Source organism: Lactuca virosa, chromosome 6, assembly GCF_052849685.1.
Source record: "Lactuca virosa cultivar CGN04683 chromosome 6, Lactuca_virosa_CGN04683_v6, whole genome shotgun sequence".
NCBI lineage: Eukaryota > Viridiplantae > Streptophyta > Magnoliopsida > Asterales > Asteraceae > Lactuca > Lactuca virosa.
Genome location: NC_136431.1, coordinates 68,250,445 through 68,266,973, shown reverse-complemented (window position 1 = coordinate 68,266,973; position 16,529 = coordinate 68,250,445). Strand labels below are relative to the sequence as shown.

General features: G+C 34.3%; 1 protein-coding gene across 1 annotated transcript; it reads right to left on the bottom strand.

Annotated features, from left to right (window-relative positions):
* Positions 1 to 1,709: 1,709 nt before the first annotated feature.
* On the bottom strand, positions 1,710 to 2,917 carry LOC145120564 (putative F-box protein At2g36090). The gene has a single exon (XM_079056371.1). The coding sequence runs from the start codon at positions 2,877 to 2,879 to the stop codon at positions 1,830 to 1,832; it is 1,050 nt and encodes a 349-aa protein (XP_078912497.1). The 5' UTR covers positions 2,880 to 2,917; the 3' UTR covers positions 1,710 to 1,829.
* Positions 2,918 to 16,529: the final 13,612 nt, after the last annotated feature.

The following is a 16,529-nucleotide window of genomic DNA, read 5'->3' as shown; positions in this document are numbered from 1 at the left end:
TGATGAGTCGTGTGCAAATGAGAGATTGAAAGATCTTGTATGCCCAAGAGTCATTATAGAATGATATTGCAAATGACATATGATCTTATCGGGTCACACCTTATAGCAAGTTACTGCTAATTGATTATTTATTAGAGTAATTATTATTATTAATAAATATCAACCCTTGTAATTAATTGGAAAAACATTATTTTATGAAAATAATATTTACCAACATATTATGAATTATTGTTTCTAGGAAATAATAATAAAAGAGAACAAAAACTAGCTCAATATCATATTGTATGATTATAATGTCATGTACAAATTAATAAGTGGGAGTTAGTATATGTAACCAGTTAGTTGTTATAAAGTAAACGACATATAACTTGGTCTCCTTAGACCATATAGCTTAATTTTCAAGGGTATGGAGTAAGATTGCTTTTTTCCTTTATTTAATATATCACCGATGCACTAGAAAGGGCCTTACTCATTTTGCTTTATTGTCTTGCCTTTTATCTACATTAGATGGCACATAAAAGAAAGAATCGCTAGTGTTTTGAGTGAGTTACTTCACTTGATATTCATCTTCCTTTTGGTGATGCAAAACCACAAGCATAGTGCTTTTATAGGCTGCCAAATTTTCGAAGTTCAATCCCTCTTCTCCGTTCTTTCTTTCTTGTAAATGGTGCATGAAATGAAGACTAATAAGTTGCTTTCTATTAAGACTTATTTAGATATGTCTTAATGACTTAAAATTATCTTATTAACAAATGTATACTAGAGCTTATAATAGAAACCTAGTAATCACAAGAAAACCAAATCATGAATAATGAAACATTGAAGTATTATATGAAAAAAGTTCACCTTCACTTAGTAAATGAAATTTATTGTCGTCTTCTTATTAAACCGAGTTTTTGTATCGGGGTTAGTTTTATTTATTTATTTATTTATTTATTTAAGTCGGGTCTTCGTAACGGTTCTAGGTCAATGATTTAATCGATTTTATCGTAAAACCGACCGGTTCAATATGATTCATGAATGTGCAAAACTTAATCACTCGTAGTCCAACCGGTTCGACCAATTCCGATTCTAAAACGTTGATATCCTATTGTTTAAAAAAAAACAATCTACCACTCCAAAAACCACTTATTCACTCCAATTTCATTCCAACTCTCTCATATTCTATTCTAACCCTCTCCGATTCTATTCCCACTCTCTTAAATTCAATGGATTCACCCTCTAGTTCCGATTAGCATCCCTCCCGAAAATACGTTATGGAAACCAAATCCTTATTTTTATCTTTATTCGACGATGAACCAATTTAACATTCTGTCAGCACTAGCTCGAAATGTACAAGCTCTTGCTTAGAATATCACAAGTTCATGCATGGTTAGAAATTTGAGACCTCTTATCCGGAGATATTGGAGACATTGTGAAACGGCAGAAAAAACAGTTGATCTGATATTACTTTGCGGAAAATGCAATCTTTGGTGGCGATAATTTTTGAAAAAGGTTCCGGATGATGGGATGTGAAAACATTGTTCATGTATATTTTTGGCGATCTAAAATAAATTATCCATATTTTCAAACATGAGATGCAAGGTTTCAAAAAAATTTCAGTGCTATGCAAAAATACACTTCTGCAATACAACAACTAGCATATATACAGAAACACGATAAACAGGTTATATGACTATTTAAATAGGCGAAAAAAAGTCAAAATCAGATGAAAGTCTTAAAAGTTTTACTATGGTGTCTTCAAGTAGTTTGAACTTCGGACAGATGAAATCTCATATATTCATGAACTCGTTACTTTTACTTTTATATTGAATTTCCATTTTTATATGTTAACAAAAAATAAAAAATAAACCAGCAAAAACTGATAACCCAAAAGCCACAGACAGAGTATCTAATGTCTCTTCCACCCTCAACTTTTGCTCTCTTCTCTCTCTCTTCATTTCTTCGAATTTATTGTGTCTATCTCTTGCTTCTTCCTCTCTTTTCACCCCATTTCCTCTTTTACCCTTCATAGTCCTTTCTAAAATTACCAAACTGTCCCTTCCGTTCAAGTGTTTTCCATCCATGTCCTCCACCTCCATACTCAACTCCCTCACCTGCATCTCCCCTCCCTCCGACCCACCACAGTTCACCACTATCCCACACTGCACAAACGCCGTCGCCTCCGACGAGTGCTTGTGGTTTCCGCCGGGGAGTATGGATGCAAACCGGACTTGTACTTCGCCACTCAACCAGTGTCGTTGGACGGACACCGGTTTGTGGGAGGAGAGATTGATGGCACGTTTGGATACCGGATCAATTAGTATCCAGCTTAGTGTCATGTCGTCAATCAGATGACTACATGTGTGTTCTCCATCCGGATGTGGTATTTGTGTCGGAACAATGTCTTTCGGGTCTAACAGGTCGATTCTGAACGGCGAGCACTGGAACCAACCGCTGACGGTTTCTGTTTCTTCGGTCTTCGTGAAAATCAGTTCGTTCCGGTAGTAAACATCGACAGCTGAGATTAGTCCAGACGGTGACGATACCATTGACGACGACGATGAAGGGGTGGTGGTGGTGGTGGTGGTGGTGGGGTCAGGTGAAGGTAGAGGAAATGACTGAGAGAAAAATTCCCGAGGTCCATTGGAATAATCGTCGGAGAAAGTGGAAATGATTCCAGCCACGAGCTCGCCGGAAGTTGATGGCCAAGTGGAGTGGCATACATCGGACCAGAGGCGATGGTTTCGTTCAGACATGGAGTGTATCGTGGCGGAGGCGCAGCTGGCGGAGGCTAACGTTTGTCCATCAAGCCGAGTCAGGACGTGGGACTCTAGTATATCTGTATGTAAAGAAGAAATCCCGGCGGTGTGCGGTGGTGATGCGGTGGCGATGGACATGTTGTTTGTGGTGGTTTCTGTTGTGAAAGATTACGTGTAGAAAGAGTAATGAGTTATGAGGGTTTTTCAGTTAGGATTATAAATAGTTGCTTATAGTTGTAAAAGACGAAAATACCCTTGAAGTTTGGAAAGAGTGAAAGTTGACTGATGACCAAAGTTATCGACAACAATACTAAAATAATCGAGTGGGACATAATAGAAGCCATTAGATCCACTTGGTTTGATTAATTTCCATGATTAGTCAAAGTCAACACAGTTGTTTTGGTAGTATTTGGTAAATTGAAATGTATAATGGATTTATCCATTTGTAATCTCTTTCTTTTGAAATTGTCACATTACTTTTTCTACACTAAAATAATATAATAGTCGATCAAATTATATATCTTTGTATAATCATTTATGTTATGATGCATAAATTGTTTTGTTAATGTGTATAAAACTAAAAAGTTACAAAATTTTGGTAAATAGTAAATACACAATTTGTTTGATATCTTTACATAATGATAGCTCGTATTTAAGTTTTAATGATGAAAATCCAAAATGCGTGTCATTAAGTATAATATTTCTTACACAATATGATTACTTGATGCGATGCATGAGCAACCACAATTGAAATTCTATACATTAATCATGTACTTTTTTTAAAAGGCTAGACAACCCCAAATTCTTTTTATATTTGTTTACTCATGTATTTTAGTTTTATGTTTTAGTTTTCGTATTTTTATTTTTATTTTATAACAATATTTGATTGTAGTTGGCGGGTCAACCCAGAAGGCCCAAAGTTTAAGCTTATTTGTATCACACTACCTTCAATAAGAGATAAAAACAAAATTTAAAATTTCACCAGAAACTTGACATTTGTAACGAAACAGAAACTAACATAATTTAAACAATACTTTGCCACAATAAATAACTAATTATCCTAAAAAAAACTATACCAAACAAGTGAATGGTTACACTTACATTCTTACAAAATTTCACAATTCACAACTCACAACTTACATGCAAAGATGATCCAAATCTTCACTACAAACAAAAAAATATGTAATAAATCCGGGTTTTATCTTTACCACCTTTGAGTTATCGCCAACTCCTCCATCCGAAATTACATTAAAATAAAAGGAATTACAGATATAGCAGGACTTCTACTCACGAAGCTAACCTAAAGCTGTTAGAAATGTCTCTAATATTGATCTTTTAGCCTAGTTCATGTTTCAAGACATGACTAAAGACCTACTCTCCTTAGCGCACGAGACTTACTTATGCCTTGTTTATTTTTAATGAAATTTACCAGATGATAAAGAACTCGAGCTGAACCAATACGTGAATAGGACAAGGCATTCGGTTTGTGAGCATGAGTGTATGCACCCTTATGAGGGTGGGGGGCTAGGCCATCGATTAATTTTGTGGATCTAACTATTTTATATAAGAAATTGGGCTATAACTTAAATTTATATATGCAGGCCATTAATGATTTAATAGTTGACTTGAGTGTGTAATAAATAAGTAGAACAGCAAAATAGAAAAATAAATGTCTTCAAATTCTAGAAACGAGAAGAAAGAAGCAATCTAGAGTCCTCCACTATTTTTTTTTTTTGTTATTTGGATTTATATTATATATTTATATATAGTTCGTAAATATGATTTTGAATGTGTTAACAATCACTTGAATTTTGATTTGTAAATTACAAGATTGTATTTAAATGATTATATGGTCAACTTCGAAGTTCAGTAAGTTAATTGTGCATTATTTTTCAAATTGATGTTAAGAAAAAAAAGACTTTTTTCACTTAATTATTTTGGTTTGAAACGATCATATAGTTAATTGCTAGTGAGTTACAAAGATTTGCATAATAAAAACATTTATAAACAATTTACAGCTTTACAAATAATGCTCTGCGATGCCATGCTATTGATGTTTTATAAATAAAGATATGATGTACGACGATAAGCTTAGTATATATAAGCTTCCATGTGTGATATTAATCATATTATGGTTGTATTTCCCTATCATGTTAGGCATACCACTCACGGTATACTACTCCCATATGGACACGTCTACTATTAATTTACGTTTTATGTCTAAACAAAACTTGTTTAACCTGACATAACATATGATCAACAATGTTTACAAGGCTATCATGCATAATGAAATATGTAACTAGAGGTAGAATCAGAAATTTCCATCGGGGGTAGCGCAAAAGAAAATTCTCGACACGATATAGTAAGATAAAAAAAAATTAATTACGATTTCATTAAATATAACAAACTAGTATAGATATTACATTTTTAAGTTGACATCTTCGTTTACTCATTTTTTGAAAGCGATTCATTATATCTTCAATATGAACATCTATAAATGTTTCTTCTTCAACACTATAAATCAATGCATCATTCATTAAATCATCATTCAATTTGTTACACAAGTAAGTCTTCAAAAGCTTCATTGTGGAAAAACATATTTCGGATGTTACAATTGTGACATGCAAAAGTGACAACGCTTAAATTATAAATATATTTTGTGTGTTATCTTATTATTTTGAGTTGAGTTTTGATGCATTTAAAGATAAAATATATTTACAATGTTCATATTTGCATCTTGCAAATAAAATACCTTGTTGGAAGAAAGGGGAGCAAAAATGAGCAAAAAAAGTTACAAGTTGAACTGGAACAAAATTTGTTGAAAATTGTTGAAAAGAGTACGCTACGCGTCCACATATAACAATCAAAACCCTCGAAGTCTATTAATAAGCACGACACATCCTTTAGCTATGTAAGACACGTCTTTCAAGTCGACTAGAATGCTATAAATATGCCTCAACCCTTTAACCTAATTATCAATTAGCAGAGGAACACCAAAGAGCTGTCGTTTTGAGAATCCAAAAGACAATTCAAAGGCCAAAAGGTTGACATGGAGCAGGAATCTGAAGGATCAAGAGCATATTCATGAGGAAATTCCTTTGGTTTGCTTTTATGTCTATATTTAGCATTATATTTAGAATTCTTTATGTTCTTGTTTCTAATTAGGGCTTAAAAACCCTTTGATGTATATGAATATTTTATGATTTAGTTAATAGCAATCTTGATGTTAATAGTTGTTTGTTTTATCTTGCTTGTTTGGTCAAAGATCCATATGTGTTAAAGCTTGTATCTTGGTTGCCTATTGTGTGAGTTATTGCAGTTTAGATGACGAATGTAAGAACCTAAAATTTAGAGAAAGTTTACTTTTAGTCAAATATTGACCGAAATAGGAAAATGGTCAATTATGAGAAAAATATAAGATTTTGATGTTGTGACTTCATGAAAATGGCCAATAAGAGTTTATGTCACTTAGAAGATGTTAGATGAGCAAGTTCAAGAGAAACGATGCATGAGAAGATGCATTTTGGTCAAAAGGGTAAAATGGGTGTTTTATGCTTTTTGGGCCAACTTCGTGACTTAACAGATTAAGACCCATATTAAGTCAGTAAGATATGACTTAACAGAGTTGTAGAGTATGTTCCCACCGTGTTGATATAAAGAACATCTCAAACGGGTAAGGAATGAAGAAGTTATGAATGTTAGAATTTGGGACAAGATTTGTCCCAAAGCAGGAATGGAATCAGCCCAAGGGGCTGCTGTCAAGTCGAAACCACAGCGCGGAACATACTTTTCCCCGTGGCACAATATATGGGTGCCACGACCTGGTGGCCAAAATAGGATGTCATAGAGGAAGAGTACCATTGTGTCGCAATTAAATGGTTGCTATTGATCTTCGGTCTGATGGTCGATGCGGCACGGTATATAGAACGATGTGGCAATGTTACGCACTCACAGGTTTTAACATGTTAAGAGCTCATTAGATCCATTTTATGGGGAGATCGATTGGGATCTCAAAGGGGGAAATTGTGCCGCCCAAATGGTGCCAAGATAAGCTAGCTTGGTGGGTTTTTAAGATTGTTATCCTCTCCACATCAAGGTAAGATTTCTCTATTTTTTGGTGAAATGTTTGATTATAGTAGATTGGTTGAATTGAGCAAACTATAACTTGATTATGATTTTAATGATAGTGTTTAGATATGTTAGTCAAGCTTAGAAATTGATTTTTATAGTGAAATCTATGTATGTGAAGTTATGGTTTGAAACCCTAATTCATGAGGTTATGAATTGATGCATTAGAGTATATTATAATGAATTGAGTAGTATGGGTTGCTTAATTTATTAATTGGATGAGATTAAGCGATAGAGAATTAAAAGATAGAATTTTGATCCATTAAGTGGTTATTTTTCTTTAAAGAGTCAAAAGCTCTTAATAGGATAAGGCAAGTATTAAGAACTTGTATATTTGTATGATTAGGCCTAAGAGCATTGAAGATGGATCCATAATGCATCAATGGCAGAGTAGATGAAAGTGGGACAACTAGTCTTCACTAACTGATAAGGTGAGTTATTACTCTCACTCTCTCTCTTTAAGTTATTTTATACATTTTTATGTATATATGTATGTATATTTATGTATGTTAGAGTCATGTACCTGGGCATGAAATAAAGGAAGAAAAGAAATAATTATATAGATTATAATCCTATGTAAGATTATGTAAATGTGGTTATACATGTAAGACATGTATCTGAGCATGTATGTGTAACCAAAGAATGTATAGATGTATAAGAAAAATATACGGCTATTATGAGTAATACCCATAAGAATGGATAAAGAAAGAATGGGATCATATATAATATAATCCTATGTATGATTAGAGATAGAATATGTATTTGTTAAAATACCTAAGAGGAAGTATATAGAAACAGAAGATGATTGTACGTAGTATAATCATAAGAGTAAGAATGTATGTCCAGACGTTATTGATATTGTGTAGAATATCAATATGTTATTAGACATAGATCAAGATTAAGTACTTAATGAGTTAAGAAGAGAAAGATTAGAAGCTCTATTGACGAGACAAAGAGATAGATTGTCTGTGGGAGTAGTGTTATGTGATAAGTCACATAATAAAGATAGAGATGCAGAAATATAAGGTTCCTTAGGGCACAAGAGATAGGAGGTTCCAATGGGAACAAGAGTATGGTTCCTTTAGGAACAAGAGTATGGTTCTTTCGGGAACAAGAGTATGGTTCCTTCAGAAACAAGAGTATGGTTTTTTTGGCAACAAGAGTATGGTTCCTACGGGGACGAGAGTATGATTTCTGTAGGAATAGGAGATACAGGTTCCTTCAGGCACAAGAGTATGATTCCTTTGGGAATGAGATGATGGTTCCTTATGTAACATAGATAGATGATCCCTTTTGGGTTCTAGATAGATGTTTCCTATGGGAATCCATATTGACTATGGTTAGAGAAGATAGAGAAAGGTTCCTTGAGAGAAACAAGATAAGAGAGTTCTTTGTAAGAACTTAGAAATAATTTGTAAGGGATTAAGAGTATGGAAACAATGAGGGATTCAAGAGTAAGAAGAAAGATTCAAGATCCACGAGGGATCATAAGAGAGTGAAGTAAGATCGGTTGTGAATACCCGATGAAGCTAGTGGGATGTTGTTTCCCCTTAGAAGATAGAGAAGATTAGAATATGATATTTGACTACTAAGGAACTAGAGATGAGAGTGGAGAACAGAAATAGTAGAATAAAGAAAGAGCGGAGAATAGATAGGGTAGAAAAGAGACAAAGTTGGAGTATGTACATTGGATGAGAAGATACTGAGAAGTAGCTAAGAGAAGAGTATGAGAAACAATTAGAAGATAGAGAAAGAGATGTTGGATTAGTGTCTAAGTCCATAACTATTTTGGTATGTACTTGACCCAATTATGAGCATGGTCCTTTTGAGTTGCCTTCACCATAACAATATGTAGGAGAGAAAGGTTTAATTATGATTTATTAATATATTATAAGAATAATATATTAAAGGAGAAATCATATTGTTTAATTAATATTAGTCAAGAATTAATTAAGAATTAATTTTGTGACTAAAAGAGATTAATTAAACTTAGGGGACTGGAGTTGTAATTATAAGATAATTACAATTGGGCTATGGATCACCTAATAATATATAGGTTGGACGAATTCTATGGGAAGCCCATAAGGAATTCGTCCAAGGGATATGTTAAAGGAGTCCATGAGCTGCTTAGGGCCTAAGCAGTCAGATTAGGGTTTCCTAGTTGCAAACCCTAATAGCCTACATGTATATAAAGGACCCCTATGCCCCAAAAACGTGGTGAATACTTCCTTTAGGGTTTCCAGCCGTTTTTGGTGCCTCCTCTCTCTTCTCTCCTTCATCCAATTGCTTAGTGGTGTTTGTGACTCCATTAGAGGTGCAACACTTGAGGCACTAAGCTTTCTGAAGCCAAGGATTGATTGTTATTTCTATATAACAATCAAAGGTAAGATCTAAACCCTAATTTCAGTTATAGTTTATTGGATCTAGGGTTTATGGCTTTGGATAATCAATTGCATGTTCATTAGACAAACTAGATCCAAAGCTATTAGAGTTTGCATGTACACCATAGGATTGATGTATTGCTCTAAACCCATCAGTGGTATCAGAGCCTAGGGCAGTTTGTTAGTGAATTTGATGCTTATTTGATCGAAAATTGGCTGAAAATCGAAATTTTTGAGTTTTCTCGACTTGACTCGCCGAGCCAACAGGGTGACTCGCCGAGTCCATAGTGAACTCGACGAGTCAGCGAGTCAGATGGAGCTGATTTCGGGATTTTGACCTGTTTTGGCTGTGGATAATTACCTAAAACGTTTTTATTAATAAAATCCGATTTTTATCAATATTTGGAGATTATCCTTGCCAAAATAGAAGATAATTGTCAAAATTTAGATAATCTTTTGTTTTATTAGATAAAGATTGATTATTTGTAATTTAGATTTGAATTATCTTGTGAAAAAGTTTCAATTTTCCCCTTTAGGTTCTATAGTTTAAATTTGAACTTAAAAGTTTTGTTTTTGAAATTTGAATAGTTGAACCCTAATGTTTTGAAATGTTTCAAAACTTGTCCTCAAGTTTTGGAATTTAAATTTTTGATTAAAAGTTAATTTTTGAAACATTTAAATTCTAAACCCTAATGTTTTGAGAAGTTCAAAACTTGCCCTCAAGTTTTGGAATTTAAAAGTTGATTAAAAGATTAATTTTGAAATGTTAAATTCTAAAACCCTCGTATTTTGAAAAAGTTCAAATTACACCCTTATGGTTTTATTTATTAATTAAGGTGTATAATTAAAAGAGATTTAATAAACCCATAAAGTTTTGGTTTACATTTAATTAAATTAAAAGTATAATTTATTAAGTTAGAGCACCTAGTATTTTAAAAGTGTAAAATACACCCTATACTATATATAACATTAAAAGTATAATATTATATATATGTATGAGTAAACAGTCAGTCTTACCGTTAGTAGGCCTCATTCACGAAGCTGGTCTATAAGGGGTGTTTAAGGAAATTGCCTATAAAATAGCGATTGAATGGGTATCCACTCTTACCCACCGCCTCTTGACTAGTGGTGGGTCGTTAGCCGAACAGGTAGGATAGGACGAAACCTTCCATTATAAGTATAATGAAGTACAAAGTAACTACATGCTTTTACAAATTCCCAAATTCTAGTTACTTTAGGCAAAATGTGAAATTGTATGCTAATCCATTGAATTACACTTCGTATCCTTGTCAAACGTTAGTGGAGCGTGTGTGGTTAACCGGCACACTAATTTGGGATTGACATTGGTGGCGAAGGGTGGCTCGATGTTTATCATAGATCAATGGAGCGTGTGTGGTTAACCGGCACATTGATTAGGTGATAGTATCATTGAGTGCATCACGTAGATTCGTATGGTTATTCACACCTTGTTTGTAATCTTCGGCATCCCAGTCGCAAATTTGAAGGGCATAATAGAGATTAAACATGCCATTGAAAAGTTCAATGAATCTCAAAAGATCTAGGAGTTTCAAATCATTTAAAACTTAAACTTCTTTTTGTTTTTCATGGTGGGAATTGGTAAATCGTCATTTACCTACCTTCAAATATTCTGCAACTAGATTACGACATCCCTCTTCTAGGTTGTAGAGTATTGTGTTGGATCCTAGCATTGATGTTTCATTTGGGTGTTACATCAAGGATTCTTATCAACTAACTAGAATTTTCTCCCGTTTTGTAGATGTCTAATTCTTACAATGGTCTTCCCAAGTCCCTTTGAACAAGCTTTCCAAATGAAGATGACGTTCCACGATACGATCAAGGAAATGAGAGTCATGCTTCACTTCCTCCACCTCCTCCAATTATTCTCCCTAACCCACAAGTTCAAAGGCTTGAAAATTTCAAGCTCACTCAAGCCCTATTGGCAAGTAAACACGAAGATTGGAAACTTGTGTGTGCACACGTCTTGGAGATAAAGTCACACATTGACAGGTTAAGGATGATGGGTGTCGATATCTCAGAAATGTTGGCTGTTGACTGGGTTCTTCAGTCACTTCCTGAATCGTATAGTGAGTTCGTTAGAGAGTACTATATGATGGACCATGACGTGACCTTCATTGATTTGACCTATTTGCTTATAGCTGCTGAATCAGAAATGATTTGGCGTGTTGATCGAGCAAATTTGTCTGGCAAATCAAACTCCCAAACTTCAATGGACATTGAAAATGGTGACATTGGAAATCCAGAAAAGGTAAATTCTGAGATAGTTCCTTGTGCCATTCCAAAAGAGTCCATCTGCTTCTACTGCCAAGAGAAGGGGCATTGGAGATGAAGCTGCCCTGTTTACCTGAGAGATCTAAGAGATGGGAGAGTCAAGACGTATGGCTCTACTTCAGGTAAAATCTATTAACTAACTCTATAAGTTTCTATTCTTTGATTCTTAATACATGATGTGATAAGATTACATTTTGATGTTTTTGCAGGATCGAAGAAAAGAGAGGAAGCTTAAGGAAGAAGCGTGCTGAATCTGATCATGAAGAAATGGATTTCGATCGCATGGACTCGAGGATCAGATTTTTGAGCTGCTACTCTAGAGTTAGGATAGATTGATTAGAAATATGTAATAACATAGTTTTTCAGTTAAATTGCATTGTAAGGACAAATTTTTCCGCAATAAAATAAATTTTGATTTTGTCTTATTTATTTATCCTTGCAATGGTGTGTATGAAAAATTGATTTTTGATTGTTTCTATTGTTAGCAATAATGGATTTGATTCTTAATTATGTTATTTGTGGAAATGTCGAGAATTTGCCAAATAAGGGAAGATTCTCATCGCCCAAGTTTCAATTGGACATAAACTTGGAATCATACAACTTGGTTGCGTGATGAATGAGAAACTTCATATTTGGAAATTAGACTATTTTGACAAAGTGTCAAGAGAAGGACTGGGAGATCAAGTACACTAGGTTGTGCTTTGATCAAGTCCATCACAAGAGTGATAAAGATATTCGTCATGATTTACTAAAGTTTAGTAAATATGGTTATACTTATAAGATTAAGTATAATTCTGAGTTGATTGAAATAGTTTCAATCAATAGCAGAACGAATAAGAAGAATCAAGTAGGCAGAAAGATAAAAGTTTCTCTATTCTAAGAAGAAGGGAGAGTACCTTTTATTGTGTTTTATGATAAGTCTTAATGATTAAGAACCATATCTCAATTGATCCTCCAAGTGAGTCTTAGTGCATTTGTATGTCTAAGAAGAGGAATCGAGAATTGTAGAAATGGTTAAAATCAAGAAGTCAATCATACTTCGTTCCAATATCAAGTCTTAGAGTTGTATTCCAAGATTGTGAATTGAGTGACAAGTCTTTAGTAGGTTTATAACACTCAACAAATGTGGAATTGGAAAAAGTCTTCTTATTCCTGCACATTTGAGATTGGTAAGTTGTGATGTCTTGGATAAGACAAAGACCAACTAGAACCAATTATGTGAAATGATAGTCTTGATAAAAACTACACAAACTCTTGAATATTTGTTTTGTCAAGGAATGTTTCTTGACAAGAGAATCTTATATGTCAAGGAACCAGTGGGAGTCTTAATGGTCTTAAAAGGTTTCAAGAACAAATCAAGAGTTAAACCTAGTTGATCATCACTAGCACACGACTTGAGGTTTAAAGCCTATCGTGGATAACATACTCTTTTTCTGTGCCATTCCAATTGAGTTAATATGCATGTGAGTTCTATGAGTTCTCATTTGAATACATAAAGACAAAGCACCTTGATCAATGGAAAGTACATTGATATGAAAGGGTGAGTTGCTTGGAAGACATGGTGGGCATTCATGTTACCATGAGGCAAGAAATCGAGATTGAGCACGTTCGGTCCATATGAGTTTGGATTTGTCGCAAACTTTGGTTTTGACAAATTCACATGGATAGGAACACATACACTTTAAAATCTAAGTGTCATGAGGTTTCCCTCCTTCATGAAAATGATTGTAAGGAAATGCTTTCACTAAGAGAGATTTTAAGAAGATTGCAATTGTGAAAATTGTATTCTCAAATTCGATTATGATTATGGCATCCCTCTTCATAGTTCGAATTGTGAGATTTGGCAATTAGTCTGAACATTTGGGACTTAGTAACATAAGTTCTGAATTTCTTTAGACACACATGTGAGCTATCTAAGGCAAAGGTGTATGAGCTTACAAAGCTTCGATAAAGGCTTATCAAAGCACCAAGTGTTAGAAATATGAACCTAAGGAATTCAATAAGCATTGTCTTCTAGAAGTTCAGCTGTTTTCTGAATACATGTCAAAGCTAGTGGGAGCATAAGTGTTATGCTTGTATTGTAATAATCATCGTGTTGGTGGGAGCATGATTATTATTTCAAGTATTGCGAGTTAACAAAATTAATTATAGAAAACAAAGATTCACTTTGCAAAGTTGCAAGGGTTGAAAAGTTGTTTTGCTATAATTAAGGGAAAGAATATTATACTTCGTTTCAAAATTCTAAAGCTTAGATCGAGAAACGTTAATAAATTTAGTCAAGGATACATAGTGCATTCTCAAAATTCGATTATGATTACGGCATCCCTCTTCATAGTTCGAATTGTGGGAACATGGCACATAAAATATTATGGCAGAAGGCTGATAAAGTATCATGTCTTTATGTGAGACATTATGCATCGTATCCAATACGCTTCGGGTATAGGATCGATTGCATATGCTATAATATTTGACAATTCTGAAATTTTCCAAATGCCTAGGGCATTAAGAGGGAAAAAGGACTAGAATCGGTTTTGACTAAAATAATTAAACAACTATCAAAGGACGATCTGAGGTTCACTGAGGATTTGTCGCTTGTGAGTAGTTGGAAGTATAGTACTGGATGGACTGTATTGACATCATTATGAATAGATAAGATTCTATTAAGAATGAGTTGTCATATGGCAAATATGGAAATGTTTCCATTAATGGGAGTTGGATATTAAGAAATATGTCTAGATTAGAAACTTTTATGCGAGAAGGATGTTCAAAGGAATGTACTTTGAATGTGAGACTTCAAGTCTATGGAATTGTCTTGTAACAATTTCCGATAGAGTACTTTGTGATTTCATTGGCCAAGTCTTGATGACTTTTTTGCTATGACTTTACGAAAGGATCGTTGCATAAAATGTTAGAATCTGACATATTCTAAAAGTGGCAAGAATTTGGTATTCCTACACTAATGATAAGGATTGGGGATTGTGAAATGAGTTTCATTGGAAAAGTTTTTCAATTGATCTATTTCACAAAGTATGGACCATAGGAAACCAAAGTGTGCATGCTTGGAGCATGGGACAATTGTGGTTATAATTCGAGTAATAAGTTGATTTTCTGAAACAGTAAGCAATGAATAATGAGTAATCAATATGGTATTTAAATAAAAGTGTTTTTATTTACGCTCAAAAGTTTTGGGGCCATATAGGATTAATATTATTATTGCGTTTCACTTTGCATGTTTTGACTTCCAGAATAACTGGGTTATTCAAACCTCCACAGTCGGTCATACGTTAGAAGTAGGTATGAAGCAAGACTGTCATGAATTTGTCTGTAGATTGTCTAAAGTGTTTAGACATAGCACAAGTTTGCTGCAGAGTTCATGAGTGCTTTGATAAGATTGAAGTATTGGATTAAACCCACGCTCACTTGAATCACTTCGTGGATTTATCACGGACGATTAGTGAGACGATAACATTGTATATTCTTGAAACCGAGACGTGTGAGTTGTTATTTGCTGGTCGGTTGCACAATTATGATAAGTAAACGCACCAGTAACTTGGTGTTATAAAACTTATTGTTGTGTGTGATTCGATTAGTAGGTGCAAGCAAGCATTTGAATTAAAGTTTATCCATTCCTTTTACCCAAAGTGGGATAAAAGCGATATCTGTGGGCCCCTCGATGATTTAGTGATGACACCCTAAGCGCTTGGCCAAGCCGGGACTAAGTTGATGTGTTCAATTGTAGTATGTTGTCAGTCGTCATAAATCAGATGTCGGTAAACAATACATAGACAGAGAGAATGATTTAAATCCATGTCTCGTGTCTATACGATATCTTGAGAATGGAGGAATATATAATCCCTTATCTAAAGGACACGTGTATCTGATAAGATCAGAGTTGACAGCGGCTTTTGAAAGCTACGATTGCTGATCAGGTTCTGAAGTCATACGCAGAATAGTTATTAGACTTATCCAAGTGGGAGACTGTTGGATTAGTGTCTAAGTCCATAACTATTTTGGTATGTACTTGACCCGATTATGAGCATGGTCCTTTTGGGTTGCCTTCACCATAGCAATATGTAGGAGAGAAAGGTTTAATTATGATTTATTAATATATTATAAGAATAATATATTAAAGGAGAAATCATATTGTTTAATTAATATTAGTCAAGAATTAATTAAGAATTAATTTTGTGACTAAAAGAGATTAATTAAACTTAGGGGACTGGAGTTGTAATTATAAGATAATTACAATTGGGCTATGGATCACCTAATAATATATAGGTTGGACGAATTATATGGGAAGCCCATAAGGAATTCGTCCAAGGGATATGTTAAAGGAGTCCATGGGCTGCTTAGGGCCTAAGCAGTCAGATTAGGGTTTCCTAGTTGCAAACCCTAATAGCCTACATGTATATAAAGGACCCCTATGCCCCAAAAACGTGGTGAATACTTCCTTTAGGGTTTCCAGCCGTTTTTGGTGCCTCCTCTCTCTTCTCTCCTTCATCCAATTGCTTAGTGGTGTTTGTGACTCCATTAGAGGTGCAACACTTGAGGCACTAAGCTTTCTGAAGCCAAGGATTGATTGTTATTGCTATATAACAATCAAAGGTAAGATCTAAACCCTAATTTCAGTTATAGTTTATTAGATCTAGGGTTTATGGCATTGGATAATCAATTGCATGTTCATTAGACAAACTAGATCCAAAGCTATTAGGGTTTGGATGTACACCATAGGATTGATGTATTGCTCTAAACCCATCAAAAGATAGATGAAATAAGAAATAGGTGAAAGAAAGGTTAGAGAATAATAGAATAGACATATGGAAGAAGAAAGAACAGAAGTGTATGCTATTAGAGAAGAGTTAGAGAATAGATTGACCAGATCATTAAAACCAATCCAATTGTGTGACTTGAATCACAGTTGACCATGACCATTGACAATTGTGACTATAGATTGACCAGATCGTAGGGT

Coding starts and splice junctions, on each gene's coding strand:
- LOC145120564 (XM_079056371.1), bottom strand. CDS start 2,879: ATGTCCATCGCCACCGCATCACCACCGCACACCGCCGGGATTTCTTCT.